Below are 22,590 nucleotides of genomic sequence, written 5' to 3'. Positions count from 1 at the left end.
ATCTTCATTATTTCATTGTGAGCTCAGGGCCTATACACTTTGCAGAATTAAGCCCCTTGTTTAAAGGTTTAAAAAAAAAATCTCCAAATTTGAAAATAGAGGCTAGCAAAAGTGTAGTACAATATTTTCCTTAACTCCAGATTCTAGTTTTACTCTAGTCATTCATGCTTTTAGGATTTCCAGGGAGAACTGGTAAAAACCTATATAGTTAGGTTGTTTCACACCTTCTTTTATAAAAGATTCTTGAGAATCTCCAACATCTCCACCGTTACAGCTGGACAAAGCCCTGGGGCTAGATATGCTTTCTGCTTGTCCCATGAAATTCTATTCTGGTTTTGCTGGATACATAAACTGAGGAAAAAGTTCACTATTTCCCTTCTCACTTTCAAGGACAACCATAGGTGGTGTGTGAGTCTCTTATTTGAGGAGGCTAAGCCCAGGAGTGCCAGTAGCTCCTTAGAAGTGTGTGTGGGGGTGGGGATGGGGTAGGGGTGGGGGGGGGAGAGAGAGAACACCAGCATCAAGACTGTTGCCAAGCCCCTGCCCCACCCCTCCTCCTGAGGCCCCGCCCACACTCCACCCTCCCCTGTGGCCATCCTTGCTGCTTCTTCTGCTCACACTCCACCTCTTCCAAGGCCCCATCCACTGCTCACTCCTCTCTGGACCCTGGCTCAGAATGGGGCAGGAGAGCATGCCCTTCCACTTTTTCTTCCTTAAGGTGGAGTAGGAGGAGGGGAGGGACCAAGCTGAGGCCAGGGCCACCGTCCGGGCACTGGTGCCTCCACCCCACACTTCTAGGGAGCTTCCGGTACTCCTGCTCCCAGGGTGCAAAGGGGGCAGGTCTCCAAAGGGAGGTGAGCCGCATCCAGCATCTGCCCCCCGCATGACCAGCCTCTTTTTTTTTATTTTGGGAAGGCTTAACCTCCCCCAGCCTCTTATACATGCTGCCCATGAAGACAACTGTGGATCTGAGATTTAAGTTTTGAGAATTTGACTTTGCAACCTAAATAATATGCTTACATTAAAACAAGTTAATTCAAATATATGTTTGAGGAGAAAAGAGAGAGAGACTATAAGAAGTATCCTATAAATGCACATCTACTGCAAAATTTAAAATTTATTTTTAAACAATCATTAGTTAACCCCCATTTTCTGCAACAATCCTTCTCAACTTTTTCAACTAATCACTAGTGTGGCAAATTATACATTTCTAAAGCTAATATGATATTTTTGCAGTAGTTGTTCTAAACAAAGAGGTCATAGTACCTGGATTGTTAACATCTTAGATTCTTATTAATGACAACCTGAACATTTCAATTTACTCTTCACTATTTACACTAGTTACTTATTTCATTTTTTCAGCTTGGTGATTGAAAAATCATAAATTAATTACAATTTTGTTTGTTGTAATTTTCATTTTATGGTTCATAGTGCTATAATGTTCAGTATGCAAACACAAAGGGAATATTTATAAAAATAGCTGTTTCTATTGGACTATAATAAAACTATTAGAAATCTACCTTTTCACAATCCCTCAAGCACCAATTCTCTCATTGCCTTCACACAATAAATACAAAGTTAAATGGTAAAAAATTAAACACTAAAATTATGACTGTTCCACCTAACAAGCCACATAGCCTTCTATGTATGCCTCCCTCCCTTCTACCTGTCTTTCCTTTGTGTCATCTCATGAAACTAATTCAGATTATAAGCTCTTTGGGGTATACAGTGTGCTTTTACTTTGAAAAACACCATGCACACCTATAGTGCTAAATACAAATGTGTATGACTGGCTCAGTAGATGTATACATTTCAATCCATATTTATATATCTTTTGATCTGTATAGATGGAGCTAAAGATATTTACATCTGGATAGCTCTAGAAATATTTATATAGCTATATAAATATTTATATATAAAAATACTACCTTCTCCTAGGTTTTCTTACAAAATCTAAATTTTGGGTCAAGTCTGAGTTTACAGCATATCTTTAGGCAAGATATTGCAACTATATAATTACATCTTGGAAGAAAAAAGTTATGGGAGTTCCCGTTAAACTGCAATATAAAGGCAATAGTTGGATGTTTGAAAATATTTGCTACTACTTCTGGTGCCAAAATCTCTTCTTGCATTTCCTTAATGAAAAGGATGCTTAACTACTAAGGATAATCCTACATTTTATGGTTATTTACATGGTTAGCTTCCTGTTTCCTGTAATGTCCTCATGAGCCTTTTCAATTTTTCTGTATTCTTGCCTGAATCCATGTGTGTATGTGTGCACTTTCAATTTAACATTTTATTTATTGCTGGTTTGTAGGTAGCAAGATGGACAGAGTTTGAATAAAAACTACAGATCTATATTTAATTTTTCATTGTGGTAATACTTACAGCTACGACATCATAACACACTATAATGTGACAGCACAGCAAAAATATTAAGACTATACTGTTTTCCGCTAATTAAGGAGCATTATGTAACAATAGGAAAAGCTACACATTTGTATCTAAGTCTTACTGAGGATTCAGTACTAAGAATAAGAAAAATTTTCTAGTTTTAGATTTTAGCTTCATATTGTCTATAAACTAAATATGCATACACAAGTGCTGGAACTAGGGGAGCTGCGGGGTGCTGCTGCAGCCCCTGGTTTGAAGTGGATTTCATTATATACAGGATTTACAGTTTGGTTAAATAGCTCTCAGCACCCCCACTATTCAAATTGTTTCAGCATCCCAGTATGCATATGTAACTATTTGTATTACTCTCTATAGATTGGTGATAAGCTAATGTGAGTTCTTATTAACAAGCATGTGTGTGAAGGAAAAAAGTAAAGTTTTTGCAGGAACATTAATTCTGAATGCCCTAATGTGTATAACTATGTCCTTCATTAATCACATATAAATACAAAAAACAAGCATTTCAAAAATATAAAACTTTAAGAGCACAAATGAAAAAAATCAAATATTTAAGTGATATCTTATTACCAAATGATGAAAAAACTAATTGTTTTTCATTATTTACAGAGAGAGATTTATATTAAAGTTATTATGTCTTCCTTCTAATCCAATCTGAGACAGTTTTTGTCCAATTAACACTCAAACTAAAAATACCAACACAATATTGTTTAAGTTGATTTGCACAAAACTGAACCCTCTAGTCAAACATGCGTCATTTACATCAGCAACATGCTGAATTCACCCATTAACCAGGCTAAAAGGAACACTGAACACATAACTAAAAATGCATCCTTTAGATCATCTTAATGTCACGCTGTTTGTATCTGCTCTTCTGTTCCAGAATGCATTATTCTGAGATGTCATAGCTACTAAGGAGTGAAAGAAAAAAAAAAGGAATGGACTGAGGGAAACAGACAAATAGTGCTTTGGGTTGTTTCTATTTGTTTGCTTTTTGAACTAGTATACTGTAAAAGTTAGAATTTATTATAATAAAACTCAATAACCTTTATTGAAAAAACGGGTGAAAAGAAAGACTAATTGTGCCATGCACTAAAATGTCACCTCTTGCCAGCCTACTTTACAACATCCAGAAATGACACATTCTGTGGCATTGCTGGTCAGTGGAACATCTTTAACAGGCTCACAAGAGAAAAAAACAGTACATTTGTGACATGTGTGCTGAACACCTCTCTGTGTGGTTACCTGAGCAATATCTGAATATCTCCACTAAACAAAATGCATGTTTTCATTTCCAGATTTTATTTAAAATAAGAATGCAACAATAACATGAGCAGAATACATCAGCAAATTCCTAAGGGAATATAGCACTCTTGATGTTTACAACTGACAGACCTACAGATGGAAGTCCTTTATTTATTCACAGGACAGGTATAGTACAAGCAGAAGCAATAACAGTTTCCCTACCCTGCTCTGTCATGCTTTATGCTTGACCTAAAAAGGGACAACCAAGAAGTAAATGCAAAAAACCAAATGTTAGTTGGGCTGGACTACATAAAGACTTCTGGTAATACATTTACACTAGAAAGGTCAGCATCAGAATACAGTATAGTGACAGGGGAAAGAAATTGAAACTCATTTGTATATATTCACAGATGGCAAACCAGTAAAGCCAAATTACAAACAAGAGAGTTCTTTTAACACACTATTCGCCACTGGGATCTCCGATTCTTACCTTTCTTGATATACTGTTTCAGCCAACAAAGAAAATATTTTAAAAGCATCTCTCTAATGGAGTCAGAGTTTATATTTTATACATACATAGATACATATAGTTACCTTGTGCTAAATAATTACATTTTGAATGTCAAAATAATGGCATTACCTGAACACCTGGGTCATCTTCTTCTTCATGAGGAGATGGTGGTGGTGTTTTCTCTAAATCCGAGTTTTCAGAACCTTCCTTTCCCTTGTTGACCTTTTTCTTCACTGCACTAGTTTCTGAGTCTGGTTTCTTGTTACTAAAACATAATATCGTTGATTAGTGATTGAGTGAGAAAAATTTAAACAATAATGTACTATAATATGTTGAACTATGAAGACATGTTTATCCCTAGTTATTTTATTACTCTAATCACTTTGCTTTATTTTCAGGAGCTAAACAAATCTTTAAAATATCATTGACCTCTTATTTTTATACACTTCCCTTTGACCTTTTCAGCAAGACAGCTTACTTTCCTTTGCTAAAGTTAAGCTGCTGATGTGGCCTGCACTTAATGTTGGATGGACTGACTGGAATATTTGATAAGAGTCAAATGAGTGGCTAAAATGAAAACTTGACTTACACTTCAATATCTTTGTGAATTCCAAACAGTAGTTGAGCTCCATGATAAATCTGAGGAAAAGTGAATGTATGATCACTACGTGCATTTTTCTTAAAATGCAAGTATGGAGAACAATCAGCTGAGCAGAGCCATAGGAGGAATTTATCAAAATAGTGAACAGAATGAGCAAATCATCCTTTTTATTCTGTAGTTTCATGGTATTTACAAGGAAACTGAGGCAGGACAGTTTATTTCAAGTCTCAGGTCAGACATACCCAGTCAATTAGTACAACCATAATTTGTAGGTGTGGTCAGTTTGTGCAGCAGGGATTAATTACATTTCACTTCACCTGACCAGGTCTGTAATTGTCCACTGTAACCAAAATGATTTTTTTCCCTAATCTGCCTCTGCCCAAGTTCTCCAGTGCTTTTTACTGGGGAATGGGGAGAGAAGAGATGAACACCAACAGCTGAAGATTCATGAGAAAGGCTACATCAACACCACACTAATGTGATGGGGGAATTTTGTGTGTGTGCGCGCGCACACGCATGCATTTGTTTTTTAAAATAGATTCAAGCTTCCAAGGAGTTGGGTATTTTGTATAATCATCTCACTGTATTTAACACTGTCTGTGCATATAAACTTAATTTAAAGAAACAACATACCTGAGAAGGCATACCTCAAAATCTCCATCTTCCAATTAAATACTAGGGGATTTTGAACATTATATAGGTCAAATTCTTAAAATGACACCAAAAAATGTAAGATTGAAGGGGAAAATTTTATGAGCAATTTAAAATGTCCTCAATTTTTGAAGTTTTAGGTAGATTTGTGTGTTCTATATATGTGTCCTTTTCCTCTCCATGTCTGTTGCAGGTTTGACAGATGATTGCTTTTAAAGAATGGCTAACATTTGTGCTGAAACATTTAAAAAAACATTTAATGTAGAATCATATATTGAGTTTTGTCAAGTGAAAAACTGAAATAGGCAGACATCTCAAGAACTTTTAAACAGCTTCCATTTATTTAAATTCATAATTGCATATCAGGGATGCTAGTTGGAAAAAAAACTTGGTAATTTTCAATTCTGTAACTTCTAATAAGAAACTCAAACTTGAACTGACTTAAGCATTTATCAAATGAGAGCATATTTATATTAAGGTTTGTAAAACAAATCATACAAATACATTTACACCATGTTTTGGTTTTAAGAATTTCTAAGATGTATTATTCCTGTTTTGTAACATGGTTATATATTTAAAAACAAGAGATTTTTGTATATTTACATGTTAATATATTGGGAAATTTAAAAATACAACTTAATTAGAGCAAAATTCTAGGGCACAGTAATATAGTTTAGCTTTCAAAAATCTCTCAATTCTGACAACGTTCTAAAGAGTTTGGTACCACTGAAAGAACCACATAAGACAAATCATTAAAAAAATAATCTATAAAACAGTTCCCCTTCCAACCGTCCTAGTGTGCATGCTACACATGGACAGAAGTCTCCCCTACTATGAGGCTCCATTTCCAGCATTTATTTCCGCTCTAACTGCCACAAATTATACAATACTACAGCTGAACACTGGGCCCCTTTCCTTTCATCTGCACGCCAAGAGCAATCAGATTACCCTGGTAACCAGTGGTCACATGACCAGCACCTGCTCTTTTGGCTGGATGCCACTGACTAAAGCCATCTGCTTCTCTCAATCAGCTTTCAAACATTCTCAACACCTGCGCTGCAGCGTTTTGTGGTTTCTTTTATCAAATCAGTGCAAAACTGCTTCCAAAACTTTACATATTTCTCAAATTTGTTTAAATCAAAGGTAAGCTTGTCAGGGAGTTGAACCATTGCCAGGTAAAGTAAGTTGACAGGCTAGTGCTTTTCACTGGTGACCTCTATAAATCAGAGCAAAGCATACAATTTAATTTAGTAGTAGTTACTGTGCCCTGGGTGCACAATCACATATGAATAACAGGCTTAATGTCCTGAAGAACAGCATAGCCCAGGTTTGATAAAATATCAATTTGCTGAAAGACAAGAAAGTGCTAATGATTCTCTGTCTGCCCTTCCTAAGAATGCTCTATGGAATGTCCACAAATTGTTCAAGTCATACAGCATCTCCAAATGCTTATCATACAGGAAGATTCAGACAAAGAACATGCATCCAAGTGAGGTACTTGTAGCGGATTTAACTACACAAAGATTTCTTTCTGAACTCTATTAGACCTTCCCCTCTTAGTAACAATAGAGGGTGTGAGCTAAACACCTTCATATGTGCCTTTTATGACCTACATATACAAGCTGTGCTTCAACTCCCCCCAGTCTCTCTTAGTAATAGGAGATATGTACCAAGTAATTTGGACAGGATTTCAAATCATCCTCATGCCATGGCTGCTGAAAGCAGGTACATATAAAAGTACTATTCACATGGGGGAAAAAAATAACCTAAATTGCTTTATTACAGCAAATTTTCTACAAGTCCTATATTTGGCTTAGTGAACAAGTAAACTGCAGATTTCGTTGTTTAATAATTACAATTATTTTTTTTAAATCTATCCCACTATATCATTTAGAAGAGAAAGAGTGAAGGAAACTACAAAAGCAACAAGGCTCAGTCTCTGAACTGGATGAGGATTTGCATCCATACTATAGTCATGCTGCAGGCCCACTAGGAGGTGACTTCACCTGGTGGGTGGGAACAAACGCTTCCTGAAGCTGTCAACAATCTTGCTTTCCTCTCCATGGTTCACAAATCAAGTGCAATGTTCATAACTGCTAAGTGGATCCCTTACAACCTGCTTTGCTTCCTAACTAGTTAAATCCACCTGCTAATAAAAAACAAATCCCATTCAGAGTTTAGATACTTTAGGTATTTAGGGCCCAACTTTTAGATGTAGGTGCCTAAAGTTAGATGCCTAAAGACAAATTTAGGTATCTAAAACCAATGTTAGACAGCTAAAAACTGATTTTGATGCCTTAGAAGCCTGTATTAAATATCAATATGTACAGGATGGTATTTCCTAAATTTTTTGAATAAACTCAAGATAATGAGATAGGCTACTTGTACATATTTAGGTCATAGGCACAAGATCTCACAGGCTAAGTGGTTCCAGACACCAAACAGAATGCATCAACCTGGCACAGTTTAAAACAAAAAACAAAAATAAAAACAAAAATCAGAATTTGCTGTTAAAAATAGCCCTTTTATTTAAAGCACACACACCACCAGGCATCATTTCAGATTCCATGATTCGGAATCCCGTATCCAATACTAACTTTGTGTTGAATGTTCTTATTCCTTAAGGCAGCATATCATACCGTCCCATATAAAATCACTAGCAGCATAACCATCGGAATGGCAATGGGGGACAACAATAATAAAAGGAATACAGCACGAGAGGAAAAGTGTGACAACAAGGAAGAAAGAATTAAAGTTGGAGACAATGTGCGTCCCAACAAAATAAGCTTTTTGTCAGTCAGACAATAACCACCACCAGAAGAGCCAGGTCAATGCATCACAAACTGGGATTGCTGAATCATGCAACTTGAAAGTATCAAAAAACAGTGTGGCAGGCTCCAAAGGACTGAGCAGGGAGGTCAACTAGTTCTTGTTATAAATGTACTCTGTTGGGTTATTTAATCTGATCGGGGATTACTAACGGGTCCATTTATTCATTAGTGTAATGGACAAGAGTGTCAAGGTTGACCAAAACATTAGATGGGTACTCTTATTGTTGTCTAAAAATCCAAATAAATAAATCCTATGGTTAAAATTCTGATCCCTTTCTTTTTTCATTTGTGGGACACTAGCCCACAGACAAATTTCTAAAATAAACCCTGCAATAAAAGGAAAACCTGAAAAAATTAACATGCAACCACTTGCCCTGGAAAATGAATTTAGCAAACAACCCTGTCCCACAGTTGAGTTCTGCTCCCCAATCCACCTGACAACAGAGTAGGGGAGCGGCATGCCAACCCAAAGTACTGCAGGCATGCACTCAAGGAAAGTGGATGAGTCTTGTGACTAGTGCTCTGCTTATGTGCTGCAAGCAGAAGAGGAATCAGGGTGCCCTGCAGGGATGAATGATTCTCTCTCCCATTTCTGGTGGAGATGGAAGTCTGTTTCCATCCTCTATAGGTGAGAATGTTGCATTAACACCACCCCATTCCAGTAGCTTTGGACTGCAGGAAGGCAGAAGGCAATAAGGCAATAACTTATTGCCTTCATCCCAGAAGGCAATAAGTTAGATATACTCAATAATTCAGAATTTAGTAAACACTCATTAGTCAAAGTGATACAAAGAGTTCCCCCAGCAGGGTTCAAGAGCTCTGAAAAAACCAATGGTTCCTTTTATTCACAAGCAGGATGCTGCCCTAGACTCCATCTTTATTATGGCTTTTTGCTTAGGTTTAGTCCTCCTGATAATAGGTACAGAGAAAGCTTTAAAACACAAATCCTCCCAAATTTAATTGTGTCCCTTGCACAGGGCCAGGGCCGGCTCCAGGCACCAAGCAGGTGCTCGGGGCGGCCAAGGGGAAGGGGCGGCACGTCGGGCTCTTCAGCGGCCGGTCCCTCAGTCCCTCTCGGAGGGAAGGACCTGCCGCCGAAGAAGAAAGTGGCACGGTGGAGCAGCTGCTGATTGCGGTTTCCTTTTTTTTTTTTTTTTTGCCGCTTGGGGCACAAAAACCCTGGAGCCAGCCCTGCAGAGGGCTGTTTTCCAATACAAATATAAAGAGCCAGGGGGCTGTGTTACAACATGGTTATCTCGTGCCCGGCTCAAGATATTGGTTATGAATGGGCCGACTATGTCCCATAACTGGCTAAAGGCTTGGGTCTAGGTTAAAGTGTGCACACTAGAATTGTTAACCACGTTGTAACTGGGTCACAAACAACCATGTAATAACCAAGTCATCTGACTCTCATACTGCACCTTAAGTGACTGCCTTAAGGAGAGCTGCGTGGACTTTAGGAGCAGATACTGGACATTTCAGAAGTGTACATTTCCCATTTCCCCATCTTCCTCAAAACTAATGGATGGTTTCCTGTAGACAGAGACAGACAAAACTTACTACTTCCTCTCCCTCAAATGCTGGCACTGACGAAATTTCTGTACAGCCTGGGATTTAGTGTAACATTTTCTAAAAGCTTTTAGAAAAACCAAAAAGCTTTTCAGATTTTTATACTCAGTTGAAATAACTAATAGAAAAAATGGCAGTAGGGATGAACAAATTTCTTTTAGTAACCTGGGCTACCCGACTAAAAATGAAAACTGGCAGACTTTAGTGACCCACAACCTTTGGCACACATGTAGTCAATATACTGAAAGAATGTTTTTGGATACTACCTTATCTGTACTCAGGGCTCAAAATTTTGCACTCTCTCAAAAGTATTATATGGCTACAGTGATCTTGAACTGATTTCTTGGGAGGGGTGGGGGGAAGGTCCCCCCTTCATTTCCTCCAGCCGCCATTTCTGTGTATCGTTTTACTATTACTTTTTTAGGGCCAGGCTAGCAGCCACAGGAAGTTAAACCATGCCATCCCAGTCCATGGACTTGCTTTCCAAAAGTACCAACTGTACAGTGAAGTTCACTTTTGAAGTTTCCTAGATTTCTGGGGTGCCACTGGAAATGTATTTCACATGAGCACTACAAAAGTCAACTTCTTCTCTTATTCAGCTGTTTGTTCACCATGTGATTATGGTGTATCTCAACCACACAGCTTACACATTTCTTCAAGGCTTACTCCAAAGAAAGGAGGAGGGAGATTCCAAGATTTTTCTATACTTTCATGGTCAATAAGAGGATTACATGGCTAGTTAATTCAGATGTGCTGTTTTAATAAAATTATGCATATTGATTAGAATAATCTGCTACTTTAGTGTATTTTGCCCATTTTATAATTGAATTCAATTCATTTTTTCATCCTTTCACTTCAGTGGTAGTTTCTGTCTCTGCCTGTGCACTGTCTATGTAAAGATACTTTTTGAACGATCCAGTAAAAGGGGCTACCCTTTTCCAACCGAATTTGATGAATGGAAATGCCTCATATTTTGTATGTAGAAAGAAAGACACCGCTGATTGTCTCTGAATTTTCTCTCACTTCAAACACTTATTCCATCCCCTAAGAAAATGGCTTTTTACATAAACTCAAGTCAGTTTATTTGAGGTTGAAAGTAACCAGTATCACATATAAACTTTCCAAAATGCAAAATTGGCACTACTGTAATCCAATGCCTAGAAGCAAGCTACTATGACAGTATAACAAGCACTAACATAACCAAAACACCCCATCACCTTCAGCACCACATATTCGATTTATATAATTATCCTTTGCCACTCAGAATTTACATTTAGGTGCATCCATTTTAGCCATCTCTGCTATTGTGATGTTATATTCTTCCTAGTGGAGTAGCACTATAGCAAGACCAAGATACATCACTTAAGGTTCCTCTGACCATCTGAAGCACTGTGGCTCAGATTATTGGTTTATCCTGTTGATTCACTTAAAAATTTGATTCAATTACCAGTGTTACTGGACAGATTTCCCAGTCTTTGCATGGCAAAAGCAGGCAAATATCTTTCATAGAAGTCATATTCCTTATTAATCTGTTACACACACACTCCAAGTCAGCAGGTTCTTCGACAAGGTTTACCCCCTAGATACTGAAGTTATCAAAGCAGACAAACTGGACTTGAAAAGTACATTTGGCAATGATGAATCAAGGCTGTGACTGACGGGGCAAGTACACTTTTCTTGAACAGTCCTGCCTATTGGGGTAAGAGGCTGCAAGTGATGTTCATGCTCCCAGGTACATTTTTCCCACAGAGTGGGAAGACCAGCACTTTGCAGCTATGAAAAATATTACAAAATTCACCCTTCCAATTACAAGGGGTACTGCAAAGGGAGGAGGAAAGAGAATTAAGTCCCGCCCTCTCCACCCCCATAGGCATGCAAGAGAGCAGCTCTGTTCCCTGGAAGGAGAGTCTACTCCCCTGCCCCCAAAGTGCTGTCCCATGACTTCACTTGGGGTGACCTGCACAGACTTATCAGCCTGGGTTATGGGGCATCTCAAATGTTGAGGCCTGATGTCAATCTCAATTCATAGGAAACGACATATTTTGGAATCAAATTCTTTCTAACCTTGGTTTGTTAAGCATTATTAAATTCTGAAAGACTGTCTGTAGAAACTATATTCATAGCACCTAGTTGAAAAGGTTTGCAGTGAGAAGCATTTTTTAAATAAATCTCATGTCTTTCACTTCTTGATGTAGAAATGGCTGGGTGAGACCTATGTTATGGTGAGAGGTTGAATTAGATAATCATAATAGTCCTTTCCCTTTGTGGCCTTTTAAAAAAAAAAACTCACAAAACCCAAAAACTATGAATATCCTGTCCCCATGCAAACAGTTCATCTTTTCATTTAGCTGATACAGTCTTCTAGTTTCAAAAGGATACAGTGGGAAAGCTGTTCAGTCCAGTACCTAGATTCAGTAACATGTAACCAAAAATTAAACTACTGTACGTATAAACCCATCATTTCAGCAATCTGGAACATTATATATAAAATTTTGTAACTTATAAGTAGGTTCAACTGTCCTGGAAAGCTAATAAAGCGTTTACAGTACATTTCACTCTGCCAGCTTATACAGATTCTTCAATAAAACACTAGTTTTGCTATCCACCCAAAGAACCTTTCATTCTTACTAGAAGTCCATACTATCTGAGCTTCATTCATCCATGTATCTGTATCAGAAAGAATTAAACAGTAACCAGCCTTGCAGAATACATGCAAATCAGATTTGTTAATCAAAATGTTTTTAATCTTAATACAAATGGATTCTACAAACTGATTTGGATTAACCAGGTCTGGCTGTGCTTCCATCTGGAAGTTATATATTTTCTAACATTAGCCACATCTTGAAAAACAGATTCAGATGTTTGGAACAGGTTCAGAACAGTTGTAAGAAATTTTAGATACAAACGAAAAAATCAGTTTTAATGTCTTTTTCCCCCTTTCAGTTTTCTCAGTGAACATTTGTACTCATGATAGTCTGGGGGTGGAGGAAACAGGGGCGGGGAGGTGGTTTGCTTTGGAATGACTGTGTACAGTACTGCGATTTGATCTCTTATATTGCCTACTAGGATTTTAATCCTGATCCTAAAAAGAATCATGATACCAAGTGGAGATAATTCTCCTGTTGCAACTACTAGGAAACAGGGTTAGAGAAGCTACAATTTTTGTATCACAGCATAACTATTTCACTTAGGGCTGTGTGTTGCCCTCCCCCATTTAAGAAAAGGCAAAATGGTTAAAATTGGTATAATCTCTAGACAACAAAATGTTTCCCCCTCCCATTCTTTTTGCATTATTTTTTTTTAAATTCCATTAATACACACAGCACATTATTTTTGTTTTGAATGCCAACTTATCACATACCCAAAGAGAGATTTCCTGACCTACCTTGTCTTTTTGCTAGTCTTGGGTTTTGGTGTGGTATTTTTTGCTTTCTTTTCCTTTGGCTCTTTGGGAGGCTTGGGGGTTTTGGGAGGCTTGGGTTCCTTAGGCTCCTTCTTTTCCTTGGGTTCTTTAGGATCCTTCGGTTCCTTTTTTGACTTGGGCTTTTTCTTTTTCTTTTTCTCTTCTTGGGAGCAATCCAATGAGTTCCTGGTTTGATCCTGGCTGTCAAGACCACCAGGAAAATCTTCCTTACCAAAACCTTTACTGGGACCCTCTGCAAGAATGTGATTGTTTTTCTTTTTCTTCTTCTTTTGCTGAGGCTGCTGTTCAATCGATGGCAGGTAATCATCATTTTTCACTAGCTGGGTATTCAGTCCACTAACCTGAGTCATATCCGGCACCGGTTTCTCTACAAAGGGCTCCGATGGAGAATGCTAAGAAATACAAATAGGCATTAAATTAGTATAGCATAATAAAAACACACATTTGTGGTCCATAAAATTTGTTTACTTAGAGCTCTACATTTTAGGGCTGAGAGGTCATGGAGGGAGACAAGAGAAAACAGAAGGTAACGTTAATTGGTAACATTTCAAACAAATATTGTACAATAATTATGCTGCTTTAAGGTTGTGGCAGAACAGCTATAAAGTACTGAATATTGCAAGTATAAAATTCTTCACAACTAAAAAAATCTGTATAAAAGGTATAAATCCACAACATTTCATACACCCAATAAAATTAATTTAAACTTAAAAATGAAAAGATAAGGCAGACATTGGCTTCATCCCGCCAACCAGCTGTTTTATTTAGCCTGACCATATGAAGCTGGGGAATATATTCTTGGGGGCTGGGGGCAGCAGCAGCATAAGCTGGGTGGCATAACAGCAGAGCCCCTTCCCTGGTGGCATGATGGAGGGGCAGCCAGGCCAAATTTGGGTGCCATTATGACTTGGCACATGAGGCCCTGCTGACACCAATCTCTACCTCCACTCTGCTCCCCTTCAGCACAGGCTCCAACTCCGTCCCATGCCACCTAGCTCTGGTTACTTCCTATGCTTGGTGGAGGGTAAGGAGTGAAGGCCCTGGCTGAAACCTCATTGGCTTTCAGCTCCCAAATCATCAATGGGTAGGCAGTAACGAGCTGGGAGGCATGGGACTGAGGTAATCTGTGCTGATGAGGCAGTAGAAATTTTACTAAAAGACTGCGTACCTCAGCAACCTGGCTCAACCTTTAATTTTTGGAGGGAGGGAGGTTGTTTTCTGTATAGCCTGACAAAGGGGTTTTTAGTGGATTTTATGGCCCTCTGCTATCCTAAAGTTGTCCACCTCTGAAATAACCTTAATTTATATAAGACTTTCCCATATTCTGGTAACAGCTATTTTGTATGCGTAATCTGGGACTTTTGTCATCTGAAAACAAGTATTGACTTTGGCTTCTATACATACAACTGGAAAATTAACAGGACACAATCACAGGGTGCATTTACACAAGAGAACTGCATCGGTGCCATTTACACTAGTGCATGCATGACATCAACATTTTCACCAACATCCCAAGGACTGAACTGAGGACCTCCAGAGCTAAGAGCATGATCTTTTACAGCATATGCTAAAGAGCCATGGTTCTCTAGGTGGGGTTGTAATGGACTCTTATCCTCTGCAGATCGGGCACAAAGGAGGACTAATACAAAAACATCCATGCTGTTCTGAGTATGCCCAGCGTACCATGTTCTCACACAGCACTCCTCGAAAGCACTGCCTGTGTGTTATACATGTCCAGGGGTGGGCAAACTTTTTGACCCAAGGGCCACATCTGGGTATGGAAATTGTATGGTGGGCCATGAATGCTGATGAAATTGGGGGTTGGGGTGCAGGATGGGATGAGGGCTCCGGCTGGGGGCGTGGGCTCTGGGGTGGGGCTGGGGATGAAGGGCTGGGAGCGCAGAAGGCTGCTCCAGGCTGAGACTAAGGAGTTCAGCGGGTGGAAGAGGGATCAGGGCTCGGGCAGAGGGTTTGGGGCATGGGAAGGGGTCAGGGGCGCAGGCTTACCTCAAATAGCTCCCAGAGGCAGCGGCATCCCCCTCTGGCTCCTATGCGAAGGGGCAGCCAGGAGACTCTGTGCACGGCCCTGTCTGCAGGTGCTGCCACGCAGCTCCCACTGGCTGCAGTTCCTGGCCAATGGGAGCTGCAGGGGCAGCACTTGGGGCAGGGACAGTGTGCAGAGCCCCCTGGCTGCCCCTTCGCATAGGAGCTGAAGAGGGGACATGCTGCTGCTTCTGGGAGACACGTGGAGTGGAGCAAGCCCTTGACCCCACTCCCCAGCGGGAGTTCAAGGGCTGGATTAAAATGTCTGGAGAGCGGATGCCGACCCTGGGCTGTAGTTTGCCCACTCTGTATGTGTCCCACAGTTCCTGGCATGACCGTCTGGAGCAAGTATAGAATGTCTGCATTTACTCTTATTTTTGTTTTGTTCCACTCAGTGCTTTAGATAGTTCTGCCCTACACAACTATCCACACAAACGCTGTGAAGACAAGGAGTTATGTCATGCCATGGCATCACACTATCAATGCAGATGCAACTAGCTTTCCTCTACACCCATGGGATCTCCTATTAGATCAGCTAAGAGTTTGATCATCCAGAGTTTGCTATGACACTACTGAGGATGTAATGAGCAATATTACTGCTTTTCCCTATATTACTTTTACAACTTTGTATTTTGTTGTGTAGTTTGCCTTCCCTATTTCTTTTTGGGTTTTGTTTCACTGAATTGTTTTCCCTCAAGATGAGGGAATGAGATGACAGGCCTGATTCCAGATGGAAGAGGGCCCTACACCAGGCTTTTCCTGAGGTCCAGCCTTTTGGAAGACAGGGATCACTGAGCCATGGAAAAGTACGGGACAATAAGTAGTGAGGTGGATATTTCTTCTGGGGGACAAGTAGCCTTCTGTAACTGTATGTAATGTCACTTTTTTCTTTGAGATGTTGGCTGTGTTTCAGAGTTGCAACTGTCTGACTGCAATTCCAACCCTGGTCTGCCACTTAAGTACTGGTAAAGAGGGGTGGGTGTGGGTGTGGGTGTGGGTGTGTGTCCCCGTCCGACCCATCAGGGCCTAATACATAACAAATGCATGTGGACCTATGGTATGTTACAGTTTTGTCAGGAGTCTAAATTATGGATAGCATGCCAAATTTTCCTAATATAGACACATTTTATTTTGACATCCAGGTTTTTTTATTTCAGGATTTTAATTCCTCGTGGCTGTTAGAATAAGCTGCTGAATGTAAATCCAAGTAGTTCTGTCCTAGCAGCTATATGTACACTCAGAATATTCAGCACTTATCCTATTAATGGCCTAGCACTGCATTAAGTTCACCAGTGGTTGTAACCACAGAAACACTAGCATAGACTGGGGGAGGTATTTTTCCCCTCATTGTAGATACAACTAGTGCCTCTGCTGCAGATCACAACTTTCCAAAGTAGCTGCAATGAAATTACCAAAAATATCACTTTTACTTTACTGATGCTTGGGAAAGCCTTAGACATCACCCCATAGGAAATGGAACTATTCATGGCAGAGAACTGAGGAGAGGGTTGAAGAGAGGGGAAATTGGACTGGGAGACAGAAGACCAAGGTTCGATTCCTGGCTATGACAATGACTTGCTGTGTGACCATGGGCAATTCTCTTCATCTATTAGACTATGTTCTTTGGTGGTGGGAATGTCTCAAGTATTTGCTGCAATGGAGCCCCAGATCTCAGTTCAGACCTCTAGGTACTATTGTAATAGTGATGAGGAAGAAGATTTTCTGCTACAACAGGAGAAAGGGATGGTTGAGAGATAATCTTGGAAGAATGAGTTTAATTTAAGAGAAAACGGCAGGGCAGGTTGTTTCAAATTTATCAGACACCTTACTGATAGAGGCCAATATAAAACATGGCATCCCTAAACATAGTCCAGGATGACACATGGGAATTACCACACAAGATCATTCATGTGGTCCGCAGAGTCCTGTATCTGACTGTAGAAACAGATATTTCAGAGGAAGGTGCAAACAACCTGAAGTTAGGCAGATGTGCCTGCACATTAGGTCTCCTCCTAAATCCCTGTGGGCGATTAGCTTCCACCCAGAAGCATGAGGCTTAATATTTCTTCCAAAAATCTCTGTTCACATTAGTGATAACTATTATTGATACAAATAGTTATTATAAGTTATTACCCAGTGTCCAATTTTTTTTAACCCTGCAAAATTTCTAGCCTCAGTATCACCATGTCGCAATGATTTCCAGTTTAATTACATATGTGAAAAAAATATTTCTTTTTATCAGTTTTGAAATTGTCACCTTTTAATTTAATTGAATGTCCCCTTGTACTTGTGTTATGAGACAAAAAACAGAAGCTCTTGATCTACCTTCTAATACCATTCATTATTTTATGTACTTTTATCATTTCATCTTATTCATCTCCTCTCTGAAAAATAATAAAAATACCAAAGTCTTATATAGTGCTCTTCATCCATAGCTCTCAAAGTGTTTTATAAAAGAATAACCACACTCTTATCAATCTTTGAACCTTCTAATTTTGCCCCCCCCCTTTTTGGAAAAAAAGATAAGCAACCATTTCTGCACACAGCATTCGATGTTAGGTTACACCCCATCAACTTACACAAAAGTATTACAATAGTCCCCATATACCTATCCTAAAACCTTGTTTAACTGCAACTTCACATTGAGCCAAGGTTTTCACTCAGCTGCCCACAATGGCACTCAGATCCTTTTCCTGACTGATACAGTGAATTTAGAACTCTGTAAGGTATACGAGTAGTTCAAATTTTTCCCTCCATTGTTCATTTACTTTGCAATCTGCTTTCCATTTTCCCAGGAAACTAGGGTGGTAAACACTCCTCCTAGGCTTTCCTCCAGGTTGCTGCCTTTGGATATCATCACAAAGACTTTTTCTTTTAAATCACACTTTAGATAGTAGATTTAGTTGTATCAATCCAGACAACAATTGTCCAAGCCCTTGAAATATCCTTGCTTATTTTTTTGCCACTTGATTGCTTTCAGCACTGCTCTTAATCTGGACAATTAAACTCTATTAAATCAGTTTCATTGGTAGATATTCAGAGCTTCTGGTTTTGGTTCCAATGCCAAGGGGAAATATTTATTTTAAAACGCTGTGTTGGAATTTTAAAAACAGACATTTCTATTGATCTTAAGTTTTGCAAAAGCTAAAATATCTAATTTTGGAGCCAAATTAGAGTTTTTATTTTAAAATTGATTCACAAGGAATTTTTTTTTAAAAAATGCCCAAGAGCCAGACAAGCCACTAACATTAACAGTTTCAATAAAGTCTTTTCAATGCATCTGCTCAATGAGCTACAAGACTGAGGATGTTTAAATTTTAGCCACTTTTCAAAATGTGCCTGTGAAGCCAAGTTCACAGGATTGATCCACTGATTTCAAAATGAAAGTTATTTTATTTGTGTGCATGCATGCGCATGCACACACTTTCATGACGTTTTTTGTGCAATCCAAAAATATACCTGCCTCACCTTGCCTCTCCATCTCCTGAATGACTTTGTTCAAAAGATTAAAAAACTATCTAGAAATGGCAAGATTTAGAACAGATCAGTAAAAACCAGGATATTTGAAGTTGAGGCTCACATTCTCTCCAATTTTCCCCATACACAATGGTGTAAAAATGACTGGTATTGCTGTCACAAATTTAACTTTTCTGCCTCATGTCAAGACTTTACATTAAAATATTTAAAATACTGTTCCCGATCTCATTCCTTTCTTAAGAACTTCTCAAAACTACAGTGAATTAAGTTTTGTAAGATGTCAACCTGTAGACTTTCACATTCTTTCAGTCCCACTCACTACCTCAAAAAAGCATACACTCAAGTGGTGGTTTAAAATATGTAATTTATATATTTCATGCGCAAATTACATATGAAATTGGAAAGCCAAAAATCTAAAAAAAGTTATACCAACTCCTATTCACAATATTAGGTTATTGAGAATTAAAAATAGGTATCCCAGTTCAAAAAAATACCTTATACATTTAAACATTTCTATATTGCTAGACATTTTCATTCACATACCTCAAAAGCATACATTAGTGAAACAGCCTATGTCTGCTCTAATTTGTTTTCAGTTCATATTACTTCTGTCTCATTTTACTTTGCAAATGTTTTAGTTTTAAAATTATATCAATATGATCTTAATTTTTAGCATTATACTTTTCAAAAGTGGATGTGATTAAGTCTAATTTTCTGTGCATTTTGGGTTAATATTTTTGCACCAAACTTGATAACCCTGACTGACAGCCCCACATTGCTCCCTAGTGTGAAGCTGTGTAGGAGCAGCTACACAAATCTGAGAGGAGGCCGAGAGATCAGAGGCAGCTTGAAGGAGGCATTTCTCCACCCTAGAACAGTTGTCTGAAATTTTTTTTTAAAACAGGGTTGAGAAGAAGGAAGGTAGGACAGGTTATTACCAGTAAATATTGGTTTAAACCTATCATAGGGACTTATTTCAAATAATTCTTCATCTTTAAATCTACATTGGATTAACTACAGTTACAGGATCACAATTTCCAATGACAGAACCCTGTTTTCCATTTATAAAAAATTACAAAACTATATGTACTACATACTTTTACAAAAAGATTGAAAACTTACCTGCACACTTTAGAACACAAATCATTCCCCCCCGCCACACACACACACACACACACACACACACGCTGCTTTTATTAATAAATGAGGCCATAATTTAGTATCTTGGTACAGAATTTAATCTTCCACATGAAAGAAACCAGTAAAGACTAAATACAAATAGGTATTAATCCTGTTTGATATGCAGGCAGAATTATTTTTGGTATTATTTGAAATAAGGTGAAAAAGGTGCTCAGAAATATTGCAGTGTTTACTAGACCCACATCTCCTTAAATCTTTTAGAGAAAAGCTGTTTTTGTAAACATTTAACAAAGAACAGATGGCCCGTTTTAATCATGTGAAAAAAACCTGGAGCTCACATTAATACTCCTACAACAGACTACTGGGTCTAGTCACCTCCCTAACCAGCAGTACTGTCTTCAGTAATGCCATTTAATTTTACTATGGACATTTTCTCATCAATTCCCACTGCTTGACAGTTAATCAATGTCATTAACATTCAATATGACCATGCAGGACATTGCTAAAATCTTGTTTATTAGAGCAAATGTGGAGATTCCCAAATCTTCAAAGATTTTAAAAACACAATTTATTAAACAATAACTTGACACTCAAAAATTGCCTTTGATAGCAAAATGTTTTCATAAAATTAAAGCCCAGCCATATTTGAACAAATTTCACACAAATATGGCATTTATTTGAGAAAATTCTTCAGATCTGTACAATCTTACCCCTGGAGTTCACATTTATTTATTTTTTAATTTGCAAACAAACATTTGATGCTCAAAAGATTTAATAAATTAAAAGTAAAGAAGCTTGTGCTCCATGAATGTTTACACATTTAGATCCAAACTCATTTTCTACTGCTCAGAAAAGATGGATGGCTCAAATGAGGCCTGTTATGTAAAGTGGCAGGATGGACAGGATGCAGAATTAATCCAATGACTGTTAGTGTGAGCGAAGGGGGGGAGGAAATGGTGGGGAATTAAGGAGGAGACAATCTTTCTGTTGCTTGAACAAGGATTGAAACAACGTGAACTATACTTAAGTAGTGATAGCAGATGAGTGTCAGTTCCCTGGCAGAGAAGCCTCTTGAGATATTGAGCTTTTCAGCTCTACAGTAAGAGCAGCAGAGTATGTGACGTGACTCAGCTAACTTTGTCAGATATAAACACCAGAATTAAAAAAAATCTCTATTTCCTCTGACAGCTTAGAAACCCCATTTTAATTTGCATCAGGCGCTCTTCTAGCCTCCAGGAGCCCCTTCAGGCTCTATGAAGCACATCTAGGGTAACCACATTTTATTTACACTTTTGGAATCTTATCTGTTAATCATGGCGTATAACTTGAGAAGAAATGTCCAATTAGTTTCCTGACTCCAAAATCTGAACTGCTCTCAACACCATCCCCAAATTACGGGACAATATGATACAGATCCAAACTTTTCGGTTTAAGCAAATCACGACTGAATACTTTTCCTCAATAACAAGTATGATTCTGGTAAGTTTTATCTCCTCCATCTAACAGATAAGTTGATTCTCTTCAGAAAGATGCAGACAGCATCCAGTGACTGAATTCAGACCTCTTTTTAAAGAGGTGGCAGTAGGGGCAAGAGGTTAGACAACAGGAGACAGCAGCAATGCATCGGGAAAATAGAGTTCTGTATAAGGCCAGGGCTCTACCAAATTAGCAGACATGAAAAATGCGTCACGGACCATGAAATCCGGTCTCCTCTGTGAAATCTGGTCTTTTTTGTACTTATATCCCTTACTATACAAATTTCACGGGGGAGACCAGTGTTTCTCAAACTGGGGGTCCTGACCCAAAAGGGGGTCAGCAGGTTATTGTAGGGGGTTGCAGTAATGGCACCCTTACTTCTGCACTGCCTTCAGAGATGGGTGGCTGGAGAGCAGTGGTGCTGGCCAGGCGTTCAGCTCTGAAGGCAGCACCCTGCCAGCAGCAGTACAGAAGTAAGAGTGACAACATCATACCATGCCACCCTTACTTCTGCACTTCTGCCTTCAAAGCTGGACAGCTGCAGGCTGAGGGCCCAGCTCTGAAGGCAGCAACACAGAAATATGGGTGGGAATACCATATCACGCCACCCTTACTTCTGTGCTGCTGCTGGCGGCAGCACTGCCTTAACAGCTGGGTGCTCGGCCAGCAGCTGCCGCTCTCCATCCACTAAGCTCTGAAGGCAGCACAGAAGCAAGGGTGGTAATACTATGATTCCCCCCTACAATATATCTTTGTGGGGCTCCCCCACCCTCTTTTGAATCAGGACCCCTACAGTTACAACATTTCAAAATTTCAGATTTAAGTATCTGAAATTATGACATGACTATTTTAAAAATCCTATGACACTGAAATTGACCAAAATGGACTGTGAATTGGGTAGGGCCCTAACCATGGAGGTTAGTCATTAATAGGTTCAAGCTCGATGGCAAGGTCATCAGGGAGATGAAGTCTCCACATGCAATATATGCCCCATTCCCATCACTTTGAATCCCTTCATTAGCTTCTCATCTTCTACTTAATTAACTTCATGCTCCTAATCTTTACTTACCTGTACTAGGCCCTATAGGACTTTTTACCTAAATATCTATGCTCCTTTTCTTTTACCGCCCCTCTCACTCCATATGTTGTTCCTAAAACTTTCACCCTCCTGATTCCTTTGCCTTCATACCACTCGGTTTCGGGCCTTCTT

At 39.0% G+C, this 22,590-nt stretch overlaps 1 protein-coding gene across 4 annotated transcripts in view; it reads right to left on the bottom strand.

Moving 5' to 3' along the window:
• CHD7 (chromodomain helicase DNA binding protein 7) overlaps positions 1 to 22,590 on the bottom strand; it is a 194,008-nt gene that overhangs the window by 55,112 nt on the left and 116,306 nt on the right. For all 4 annotated transcript variants that reach the window (XM_039523867.1, XM_039523864.1, XM_039523865.1 and 1 more), the window contains 2 exons: positions 13,206 to 13,636; positions 4,298 to 4,433 (listed from right to left, as the gene is read on the bottom strand). In XM_039523867.1, coding sequence (XP_039379801.1) covers positions 4,298 to 4,433; positions 13,206 to 13,636 — 567 coding nt within the window. The remainder of the gene's footprint in view (positions 1 to 4,297; positions 4,434 to 13,205; positions 13,637 to 22,590) is intronic.

The sequence above is a fragment of the Mauremys reevesii genome, linkage group 2 (assembly GCF_016161935.1).
Source record: "Mauremys reevesii isolate NIE-2019 linkage group 2, ASM1616193v1, whole genome shotgun sequence".
NCBI classification, from domain to species: Eukaryota; Metazoa; Chordata; order Testudines; family Geoemydidae; genus Mauremys; species Mauremys reevesii.
The sequence above is the reverse complement of the archived record's forward strand: the minus strand, read 5'-3'. Positions and strand labels throughout refer to the sequence as shown.